The 12,358-nt window shown below is 47.1% G+C and overlaps 1 protein-coding gene across 6 annotated transcripts in view; it reads right to left on the bottom strand.

The window, feature by feature from the left end:
• MEI4 (meiotic double-stranded break formation protein 4) overlaps positions 1-12,358 on the bottom strand; it is a 330,746-nt gene that overhangs the window by 114,564 nt on the left and 203,824 nt on the right. For 4 of the 6 annotated variants that reach the window (XM_056565916.1, XM_056565918.1, XM_056565919.1 and 1 more), the window contains one exon: positions 2,824-2,882. The exons of 1 other annotated variant lie outside the window; for it this stretch is intronic. In XM_056565916.1, coding sequence (XP_056421891.1) covers positions 2,824-2,882 — 59 coding nt within the window. Of the gene's footprint in view, positions 1-2,818; positions 2,883-12,358 lie in introns of all 6 variants that reach the window. One more of the 6 variants, XM_056565922.1, reaches the window with a different exon arrangement.

Raw genomic sequence — 12,358 nt, 5'->3', positions numbered from 1 at the left:
AAGATAGGAATGACTTAGTAAGAGCCCTACATGGCAGCCAGAGCAAGGCCCGGGGTCTAATTGAGCATCTGAGGACTCCAAACCCACCCATAGTTTTTGATCCCTGTCATGGAAGCTGTAAATGACACGTGTTAAAGTGGCAGATAGGTAATCGCTCAAGCAGTCAGGGAGCGCCAGACCCCCCTCCGACTTCCTACGGGTCAGGATAGAGCGTGCTATGCGTGGATATCTGTTGGCCCAGACAAAGCCAGATAGAAGCTGGTTGACCCTCTGAAAGAAGGTTTGAGGTAAGTGTAACAGGATACAGGAGAACAAATACAGAAGACGGGGCAGGACATTCATTTTTAAAATGTTGATCCTCCCTCTCCAAGAAAAATCTTTTCTCTTCCATCTGGCTAGGTCAGACCCAAAAGACTGGAGCAAGGGGCGAAATTCAGCTTGTAAGTGTCAGATGGGTTAGAGGGGATCTGTATACCCAGATATCTGATGGAGTGCGAAGGCCAGGAGAAAGGGTAGGTATCCTGCAGTTGTCTGGCCAGGGCAGGTGTAAGGGAGATATTAAGTGCCTCACTTTTAGTCAGGTTGATCTTATAGTTGCTATACCTAGAGTAACGATGAAGGGCGGCCAAAAGGGAGGGAAGGGAAGTAAGGGGCGAGCAGAGGAAAAGAAGAAGGTTGTCCGCGAATGCCGAGCATTTGTGATGGACCGAGGGAGTGGGAAGCCCCCTGATGTCCGGATTCTGGCGGATATCTATGAGAAGATGCTCCATGCAAAGGACATATAGTAGCGGAGACAGGGGGAAACCCTGCCTCGTGCCATTACAAATGGCAAACGGAGAGGAAAGCAAGCCATTCACCCTCACTTGAGGATTAGAGTATAGTGACATTATCCGAGCCTTCATTAGGGATCCCATACCAATCTGCGACAGGGTAGCCACAAGGAAGTCCCAGTCCACCCGATCAAAGGCCTTCTCAGCATCAAACAACAGCAGGAATAGGGGAGTCTGTCGCAAGAGAGCATAGCGAACAACAGAGAAAACCCGAAGAGTATTATGTCGGGCCTCTCTATTACGAACAAAGCTCACTTGATCAGGATGGACTAGGGACTCCAAGTGGCCGGCCAGTCAGTTGGCAATCAGTTTGGCATAGATCTTCACGTCCGTGTTGAGCAAGGAAATCGGACGGTAGCTTGAGCATAGTGAGGGGTCTTTACCCTCTTTAGGGATGACCGTGACAAAGGCCTGGAGAAAGGAAGGGGGGAGGAATCAGAGACCCTATTGAGAGCGTAGAGGAGGGGACCAGAGAGTTCAGCACGAAGGGATTTATAGAACTTCGCTGTGTAGCCGTCTGGGCCTGGGCTTTTTCCTGCAGGGAGGTTCGAAATGACTAGTTCCAGTTCAGCAGAAGTAAAAGGGGCGTCCAGGGCCCGGCTGCCCCAGCGGAGAGGGTCGCGAGTGCTGTGGAGGAAAAATATTCCGAGAGGGGAACGGGAGGGGAACCATTTTGTGACGGAGCATTAGGTTTAGGCAGGTCATAGAGGGACGAATAGTAGGAGCGAAAGGCCTCGGCAATATCTTGTGTCAGATGGGCGAGAGAACCAGAAGTGGTGCGAATGGATGGGACATATAGAGAAGATCTTTTCTCACGTAGAGCTCTAGCCAGTAGCCTGCTAGCTTTGTTTCCCCATTCATAAAACATTCTGCCTGTCAGTTGTTTATAACGTCTATAGCTATTGTTGAGGAGGGCAAGGAGGTCGTGTCGAACTTGGATCACTTCCCGGAGGACAGCCTCCGATTGGCTCTGCTTATGTTGGGATTCGAGGGCATGGAGTCGGGCGTGGAGGGAGAGATGTTTGGCAGCCAATTCCATCTTCAGCCTAGCCCCATGACTAACCAGGACACCTTTCAAGACACATTTCAACGCGTCCCAACGAATCGCTGGTGACGTATCATCGTGTTCATGATTCAGTGCAAATTGGGTCATCGAGTCTCTAAGCTCTTGGAGGCAAAGTGGCTCCAATAGCAGGAACTCGTTCAGTCTCCAGGTCACATGCGGCTTGGCCAAAGAGGGAAGGGTGAAAGTGAACGCGACAGGCGCGTGGTCAGATAGAGTCATAACATTGATAGATGCTGAGGAAACATTTGGCAGGACGTGGTGAGGGCAGAATATATAATCGATTCTGGAATATGACTGTATAGGGTGCGAGAAGAATGTATAGTCCCGCGTGTCAGGATGTAATGTTCGCCATACGTCGCATAGCTGAAGAGAATGCAGCTTCCTCCTCAGGACGCGCAACTTACAATAAGATAGGTAGGAGTGTCCCGAGGAACTGTCAAGTAAGGGGAAAATAGAAAGGTTAAGGTCGCCACAGAAGATAATAGGTCCCGTGGCGAACATAACCAGCAGGTCTAGCGTCTGGAGAAGAAACGACACCTGGTCATGATTGGGTGCGTATAGTGCGACAAGTGTCAGCTTCTGGCCAGCAACTGTGCAGTTAGCGAAGACATAGCGGGCTGAAGGGTCTACTAGGGAATTACTGACTGTAATAGGGAGGGATCTATGAAAAGCTATGGAGACCCCTTTCGTCCTGGTGCCAGGATTGGTGCTATCAATCCAAGTGATATAGTACCGGGAGGAAACTGAAGGCATAGAGCTTGTTTTGAAATGTGTCTCCTGGAGACAGAGTATATGTGTTTGTTTTTTATGAAAAGTATAAAAGGAGTTGGGCCCTTTTTTCGGGTGTATTAAATCCCTTAACATTAAGGGTCGCTAATGTGATGTCAGCCATATGGGATGTGTAGAATGAGTAATATCTTACCATACCCAAGAGGTCTCAGAGCCGGATCCACCAAGGAGGCACACGATTGGAGAGCCGAACTGTGCTGAGGAGAGAAAAGAAGAAAGGGAGGCATTAGCTGGGACCGTGGAAAAGCAGGAGAGGAGAGAAGAAGCAACCGTAAGATAACAGTCACATAGGGACTAAAAGAAAAGGCCAGAAGGGCCAATACTAGCACCGGTACCAGTCCGGGCATCACCCTAATGGAGGGTTCATGGGAGGGACCCTGGTAGGGCATAACTACACAATTGTAAAGAGTCAGTGGAGAGGGCCTAGTGACAAGCTAATAAACGCCCTAACAAGACAATCAGGTGGGGGCCAGCTATTAAACAAGGCTAGAATAAAACTAATAAATCTACATGACCTTTAGAGGTCCATGTAGAGCCAATGGGGGTGGCAGTTACAGGACACTAAGGAAATACAGAATAAAAGAGAAGAACATTTGCAAGGCAAAAGCATAACTCGTTTAACAATAACCAGCAACACTATCAAGAAACTAGTCGTCTCGGAGACAGCATCCAAAGTAGCACGGGGTCATCGAGGAGAATGAACTTCAAGTCCAACAGGATCTCCACTAAAGAGTCAGGTATTGCGTTTCTGATGTTGGTGTTCAGGAGGCTTATCACGTGGGTTCAGTCCATCAGAGGGCAGAGGAGGCGGTGGGGGGTCCAGACAAAGGAGTCCAGAAGGCAGGGGCGGCATCGGTGGAAGAAACATCTGTTCCCAGTCAGGCAGGGGAACAGGGGGCAGTTTGAAAGTCTCCAAGAAGGCCCTTAAATCCCCCGGATGACGTAGAGTGGCCACTGTCGAGCCATGTCGGGCAGTGACGCAAAAGGGGAAGCCCCAGCGGTACACTATTTTAGCATTCTGTAGTAGATGAAGCAGGGGCCGAAGGGCCGCTCGGAGATGCAGGGTCCTCTGGGACAAGTCGGGGGAAAGGCGAATTTCCACGCCATTGTGGGTGAGAAGTTTGAGAGTACGAGCTTTCTTCATTATCTCGTCCTTTATCTGATAGCGGTGTACTCAGCAGATAATGTCCCTTGGTCTCCTAGGGTCAGGGTGTCTTGCCCTAAGGGCCCTATGTGCCAAGTCCAATTCCAGAGGGGCATCGGGTGGTTTCTGCAGGACCTCATTAAACAATTTTTGTAAGGTGGCCGGGATATCTTGAAGGAGGACCGTTTTAGGAAGGCCTTTGATCCTGATATTGTTCCCCCTATTGCAATTGTCCAAATCATCAATGTGTGCCATAGTGGAGGCTTGCCATGAATGTAGTGGAGTGAAGGTCTGCAACTTGAGCGGTAATGGAGGAGTGAAATTGCTCCAGGTCATGCACTGCTTCAGATGAGCAACATCGTCGTTGACCGGTTTGAGGTCACTTTTCCAGGCAGATTTAAGGTCAGTAGCAAAAGTGAGCAAGTCCATCTTTGTGGGAAGTAAGGCCAGGAGGGCCTGGAGCTCAGGATGGTTACGTAAAGTATGAACGGCCACTTCAGGCGACGGCAAAGACAATGTCGGAGCAGAGAGGGGTGTGCCCAAGCCGCTCTTCTTAGGATTTGTAGGAGTGCGGTCAGGAGAGCGTCTGCGAGGTTCTGGTTTCCTCATGGCGGATTCATCAGAAGAGGAGCAGTCAGAGGCAGGACTCCTATCAGGAGCATGCTTAGAAGGGGTTTTGAAAAGTTTCTTTTTGCAGGGGGACTGGCACCCCAATATTCCGGAAGGCTGATATCTTCCGAAGACTCCCCACTAGAAGCAGGTGCACAAAAATCCATGGATACCGACGTAACAGTAGCTGCCATATAGGGAGAGTAGAGAGATTGAGACATAGGAGGGATCTGCCGGAGGGGACATCCATCTTGAAGGACACATGGAATGTTAGGAGCAGGGTGGACTTCAGCTCTAGTTGTGGAAAAATGCAGGTAAGAGGCAGTCCCAGAGGTGCTGGAATCATGGAGGAGACAGGGCTGTTGCAGGGTGGCATTAGGGTCCCCTTGCTGAGGAGGAGGTGGGTGTCCATTACAAGCTGAGGGTTGTGGGGGCACTGATGAGGCATAGTGGTGTCCCCAGCATCCACCGAGCTGGGCAGGCACAGCTCCCTACGATGGCTGCAGGACAGGGGCAGTGAGTGGGTGTGGGGAAGGCCCAGGAGTTGGGACCTCCAGCTGTTCAGCGGCAGGCGCAGGGGGACGGTGAGGAGATCACCTACCTTGCTGCCGGGGTATTGAGGGCAGCGCACCCACCTCCTGGGGTCCGGAGTCAGCAGAGCCCGAGTCCACAGTGACGCCACCTCCACCACTCTGCAGAGCCGAGGTCTTGTCCGGCGCCGGCATGTTCTGCGCAGCGCGCGCTTTCACAGCTTTTCACAGCAGCGGCGGTTCTCGCGGGCGGAAAAAGGCAGTAATAGGTGCCGCGGGTACCTGGGAGGCCAATGCAGGTTTGTCTCTCTTTTTGTGTTTAGACCTTGGCAGTTTTTAAAAAACGACCTCTTGTTGAGATTTTGTCCTTTTTTCTGGGAAATCTTGGCACTTTTCTCCCATAGAAGTCTATGGGAGTGAAAAAAACGCCAAGAAAAACGCCATGTGGGTTTTAACTTTGGCATTTTTTCAGGAGGTTTTTATTCTTTTTTGGACTTTAGCGATCCCAAAATGTGATGGAGATACCTTTTTTTATTAAAATTTCGTAGGCTATCATTAAAAAAAATAATAAAAAAGATATAGCAGTGATGGAAAAAATTGTATTTAACAAAATTTTTCATTTTTAGAACAAAATTTTAATTAATTTTCAAACAGGGATCAATTTATGTGGGCGGGTGGGGACCTAAAAATGTAGCCGACAATAATAAAATGTAGTGTGTGCGTGTTTTTAACTTTTTTTCATACATTTTTTAGGTAGTACTATTACTCACAGCATGGAACACACTGTTCCATGATGGGAGTAGTAGTACATGTTTGTACTAATTGACAGACCGCCCCTTTGCAATCCTCCTGTATAATGTATAGATGTGGCGGCCGCACTTCTATGGTCCCCTGCACTGCCGCATATATACACATGTTCATATTTCCCGCAGAGAGCGGATTGGTCAGATGGTTCCAGCCAATCACAACTCTGTAGGATATATGAATATGTGTATATATACGTCAGTATATATACACATGAGCAGTAAGATGTACATCGTATACCTACTGCCCAGCAAGAACTTACAGTGTGCCTGCAATGTATATACAGTATACACATTGCTGGCTCACTTAACCCCTTGCTGAGCTGTGCGCTATGCGCAAGCCCGGCAAGGAAAGAGTTAACTTACACTGCTGAACAGTGTAGGTTAACCCTTTGGGTGGTATATAGTATATACAGCTATCTATAGATAGCTGTACATAGTGTATACAGAGGATGAAGAAGTCCCCTTACCTCCCTCCAGTCTCCGCGGGTCCGTGTAGCTCCGCCCCTAGTGATGACGTCATTAGGGGCAGAGCTACAGACGGGATCCAAGCTGTCCGTTTTGTATAATGTGAACAGACCCTTCTTCCAGTGTCTTACCAGATAGGGAGACTCCAGCTGTTGCTAAACTACAACTCCCAGCATGCCCAGACAGCCAAAGGCTGTCTGGGCATGCTGGGAGTTGTAGTTTTGCACCAATTGGAGGCTCCCTGTTTGAGAAGACATTGCATTATGGGCGCTCTCCCCTGCGGAGAGCGCAAAAAATGTCCTAACCCATTTTTTTGTGTTTTTTTTTCTTCTCCTTTCAGATCCGTGTATGCAGAGGATTACTGCGGATTCGATGGATTACAACGGAAGAACTGGATTTTTTTTATTTTAATAAAATGGTTAACAAGGGCTGTGGGGGAGTGTTTTTTAAAATAAAATAATTTTTCCAATGTGTTGTGTTTTTTTAAATAAAATTTTCATGCTTAGTAGTGGAAGCTGTCTTATTGACGGAATCCATTACTTAACCAGGGCTTAGCGTTAGCCCCAAAAACAGCTAGCGCTAACCCCCAATTATTACCCCGGTACCCACCGCCACAGGGGTGCCGGGAAGAGCCGGTACCAACAGGCTGGCGCTATTTAGGCTGGGCCAGTATCAATGGTCATCGCCCACCTGGTAACGTCAGGCTGTTGCTGTTTTGTTGGTATTGTCCTGAGAATGAAAATACGGGGAACCCTATGCGTTTTTTATTATTCATTTTAAAAAAAAACGCATAGGGTTCCCCGTATTTTCATTCTCAGCACAATACCAACCAAACAGCAACAGCCTGACATTACCAGGGTGGGCGAGGACCTTTGATACTGGCCCTCCCCAGCCTAAATAACGCCAGCCTGTTACCGCCTAGGCCCAGGAGCACCATTTTTGATGCTCCGGGCCTGTTGGTACCGACTCTTCCTGGCACCCCGGTGTAATAATTGGGGGTTAACGCTAGCTATTTTTGGGGCTAACGCTAAGCCCTGGCTTAGTAATGGATTCCGTCAATAAGAACGGCTTCCACTACTAAGCCTGAAAAACTGGGGGAGGTGAGTAGTGATGCTATATATACATCACTCCTCATCTCCTTACACTCTGTGGACCGGGCACTCAGCATCTGACCCACAGAGTGGTACCCAGACGACAGTGAGAAAACTGCCACAGGCGACAAATTTGGCTGTTTCCACACACCAGGGAAAACACTAGAAAAAACGCCAGAAAAACTGCCAAAAAACTGGAAAAACCTGTGGCAGTTTTCTGACGTTTTTGCTGGCGTTTTTTTAGGTGTACAAAAAAAACCAAGTGGAAACCTAGCCTGATAATGGAAAAATTTTAGGTAAAAAAAATATATTGTGACAGGGTGGCAAGGAAAGGGTGTATTTCCTTCCCTCACCCTGGAGAATCTCTCACCTGCTTCTTAAGTAATGAGGCAGCAGGGAAGGGAGATGTATATAAGATGGAGAGTCAGTCTAATCTGTGCTCTCCCTTGGAAACAGTATGCTGGCTGTTAGAGGGGGAGACACAGTCCCTGTTTAGGTAACAGGCGCTGCGAGTGGTCCAAGTTCAGGTGTGAACTGGTAGTAAAACAGGATGATTTGTCTTTGACGCAAAACCGCACGTTCGTTCTGCCTATACGCTCCTGCTCTGACTGCCGGCTGGTAGCCGCTCTCCCTCCCTGCATCCCGGGTGAATTCATTTATCGACTTTGGTCGTATTTATGCTGTCACAATAAAGGCATGAACTACTTCTGAACATTATGAGTGCAGACATATTTCTTTCTCTCTATGCCACACTTTTGGGTGTAATACACAGCAACTCCATTGCTGCAGTGGGGTGTACAGCAACTTTAAAGCTTAAAGGGGTATTCCAGGGAAAAACTTTTTTATATATATATCAATTGGCTCCAGAAAGTTAAACAGATTTGTAAATGACTTCTATTAAAAAATCTTAATCCTTTCAGTACTTATGAGCTTCTGAAGTTAAGGTTGTTCTTTTCTGTCTAAATCCTCTCTGATGACACCTGTCTCGGGAAACACCCAGTTTAGAAGCAAATCCCCATAGCAAACCTCTTCTAAACTGGGCGTTTACCGAGACAGGTGTCATCAGAGAGGATTTAGACAGAAAAGAACAACCTTAACTTCAGAAGCTCATAAGTACTGAAAGGATTAAGATTTTTTAATAGAAGTCATTTACAAATCTGTTTAACTTTCTGGAGCCAGTTGAAATAAAAAAATAGTTTTTTCCTGGAATACCCCTTTAAAGGGGCCAGTCAGGCAGAGCAGTAAAAGCCATTGTCACCTATTATTAGTGCCTAATAGTACTGTACTGGACTCTACTACACAGCGATTCTGTACTGCTGCAATTGTACAACAACTGTAAACTGCTAACAGGGGCCAGTTAGGGTGAGCACGAAATGCCATAGTCACCTGATTACAGTGGCTAATACAGGTTGTGTAGCGGAGCTTATTGTCCTCTCATTAGTGTAACCTGTGCGTACATAGGTGGTGTACATTTTTTTTTCCTGAAAAACAAATTTTGGCCTAGTTACTGTGAAAGGCCAGCCAAAGCTATACCCCTATACCCTTGTTTCTGTAGCCCTATACAGTCTTAAGCAGAGCGTATTGTCCAGCTCTCATAAGTGTAAACTGTAGGTAAACCTACGTGGTGTATGTTTTTTTTCCCTGAAAAACTAATTTGGGTATAGTTACTGTGAAAGGCCAGCCAAAGCTACACACTTGTTTCTGTAGCCTTATACAGTTTGTAGTGGAGCGCATAGTCCTCCTCTCATAAGTGTAAACTGTAGGTACATATATAGAATGAATAATAAACCTTATTTCTAGCACTGGGGTAACTCGTGTGAGTGAAAGGAGGCTCCACTCCTTCTACAATGGTCATCGGCAAAATAAGCAATTCACACTTGACAACTAGGTGCGTTTAAGTAAATGCTTTAGTAGTTTAACTTCTTAGTACAAAACAGGAGACATCTCCACTTTTCAGAAGATACAAAAATTACATCACCCACAGTGCTCACTAATAACGTGCGACATTCCTGATTCAGCTGCCGATACAACTTCACCTTCCACGGGCATAACGGAGCTGATCCTCCTTCCTCTCATGAAGGAGTAGACAGGTGAGTGTTAGCCGGACACTTCGGCACAGGGAAGCCGAAGGGAGGATCAGCTCCATTATGCCCGTGGAAGGGTGAAGTTGTATCGGCAGCTGAATCAGGAATGTCGGACGTTATTAGTGAGCACTGTGGGTGAAGTAATTTCTGTATCTTCTAGTGGAGATGTCTCCTGCTTTGTACTAAGAAGTTAAACTACTAAAGCATTTACTTAAACGCACCTAGTTGTTAAGTGTGAATTGCTTCTTTTGCCGATAAACTGTAGGTACACCTACGTGGTGTACGTTTTTTTTTCCCCTCAGAATAACTAATTTTCGCCTAGTTACTGTGAAAGGCCAGACAAAGCTACACACTTGTTTCTGTAGTCTAATACAGTTTTAAGCGTAGTAGAGCACATTGTCCTCCTCTCATAAGTGTAACATATACGCACTCAGCTGGTGTATAAGTATGTCAGGCAGAGAAGTGCCAGGATGTGCACAGAGGAGTGGCAGAGGCCTAAATTCATCAGGCGCAGGCAGAGGTCACAGCAGAGTAGGGGCATGTGGAAGCTGGAGTCGCAGTGAGAGGTCTGAGCTCCCGTGTCAGCTAGCAGTCATGTCTCGACCAGCACCCCAGCAGCCGTGATTGATTGTTCACTCAGTCATCCACTTCATCCCAAGTGACATCCGACACCTCCAGTCAACAGTTGGTGGGTTCCTCAGGCACAACCATCAGTTGGAATGGCCCTCATGCTGCTGCTGCCACCTCCAGGCTCTGTCATTGTGCCCCCAGATGGTCTCCTCATGCTGATGCTGCCACTTCCAGGCTCTCATTGTTCTGCCATATGGTCTCCTCATGCTGATGTTGCCACTTTCAGGCTCTGTCATTGTGTCACCATATGGTCTCCTCATGCTGATGCTGCCACTTCCAGGCTCTCTCATTGTACTGCCTTTATGGTCTCAGGCTTATGCTTCCACCTCCAGGCTATGTCATTGTGCCGCCATATGGTATACTCATGCTGATGCTGCCACCTCCAGGGTTTGTCATTGTGCTGCTATATGGTCTCACCATGCTGATGCTGCCACCTCCAGGCTCTCTCATTGTGCTGCTATATGGTCTCCTCATACTGATGCTGCCACCTCCAGGGCTGATGCTACCACCTCTAGGCTCTCTCATTGTGCTGCCATGGATAATGCAAAACATAATTAGGGTGCTGGTCCCCAGTTACAGAAATTCCTCCGCATTAGACCACAAGTAAGTATTGAGGATATGCATTAGCTAAAACTTCACTTTTCTTAGGAAAAAACTATATGGACCCCAACATTTTTTGAACAAAGAAGTATCCAGCATCTAGGTGAATTCCAAGGGTATACTTTATTTGGAGATTTGCAGATACACGTACAACACTCTCATGAGTTTCGCACATTAGCGCTTAGTCATAGAGTAATAAAACAATGGTACAATACACATATAAGTACTAAAACCTTTTGGTCACATGATCATGTTACAAAAAACACAAAAAATCTAACAAAAGGAAAGGTGCCACCTATACCACCAAGTATTGATGCGATGCAGAGACCTCTAAAAGGTGAAAGGGAACAACGTATGGTCCATTGTAACAGGTGGGGGTAAAAACTTCCCCTGTAAGGCCCTACTCTATCACTATTAATTCCCTTCTTGGCAAGTGTTACTCACACTAAAAAGATCACCCCCCCCCCACCTCTCCCTATTTCCACCTAAAAACATTGCCATTTCCCTTCCACCTTTTGGAGGCAAGTGTTAACCGCCCTAAAAAGGGCAGACCCACACAAGAACCTCTCCCAATTTCTAACTAAAAACCCTCAGAAATGGCAGTGTTTTTAGGTTGAAATAGGGAGAGGTTCCTGTGTGCGGCCGCCTTTTTTAGGGCGAGTAACACTTTCCAAGAAGTTAATTAAGAGTGAGAGAGTAGGGCCCTACAGGGGAAGTTTTTACCCCCACCTGTTACAATGGACCATACGTTGTTCCCTTCCACCTTTTAGAGTTCTTTGCATCACATCAATACTTGGTGGTTTAGGTGGCACATGGTATTTTTTTTAACACATTTCCCTTTGTTAGATTATAAAATATTTTTGGGTCCATATATTTTATCCTAAGAAAAGTTAAGTTTTAGCTAATACATATCCTCAATACTTACTTGTGCACACCAACACTTTGCCAAAAGAGACGGATTTCATATGCCTACCTGTCTCAATTACTATTTTGATCCTCCCACCCGCCTGATGCCACACATCTGAAGCCAAGTTCTCCCTTTTTCACCCACCTTCGTCACTGGGTACTGGTATTACCACCCACCATCCCACTTTACCAAAATGTACCAAAGTGCACGGCAGTGCCGACGTGTAGAGCTGTAACTACGGTCAGGAACAATTCATGTCCTTTACGGCCCACTGGGTAAATGTGGCTCCTGCACAGACAAAAGAGAAACTTGGACAGGTCACACTCTCAGGCAGTTGGTCCTGCAACAGTGTGTGACTCCGCCTCCTCATTCTCCACCGTGTCTTCACCCTCCACTGCACAGACAAGTCTCAGTGCCACTCCAGCATACCATGTGTGCAGGGCATGGCAGTGTCACGCTGTTCTTCACATGGTTTGCCTTGCAAACGGAGTCACATGGGAGGAACTGCTAAAAGTCATTCATCAAGAAGTTGAATCATGAACATTGAAACCATGAAAACTGGAAATGGGAACCATTGTGACCGAAAACGGGAAGAACATCTTGTCTGCGCTGCGTCAAGGGAGCCTGAGCCATGCACGATGAATGACACACGTGTTCATTCTGGTTGTCAAGCGGTTCCTGAAGTGTTACCCCCATTTGCAAGACATCCTAACAATGGGATGGAAACTTTGCATGCACTTCAGCCACTCGTACATCGCAAAGCACACCCTCTTTGAGCTGCAGCGTCATAACGGCATCCCCCAACAT

This window comes from Hyla sarda, chromosome 3 (assembly GCF_029499605.1).
Source record: "Hyla sarda isolate aHylSar1 chromosome 3, aHylSar1.hap1, whole genome shotgun sequence".
Taxonomy (NCBI): Eukaryota; Metazoa; Chordata; class Amphibia; order Anura; family Hylidae; genus Hyla; species Hyla sarda.
The sequence above is the reverse complement of the archived record's forward strand: the minus strand, read 5'-3'. Positions and strand labels throughout refer to the sequence as shown.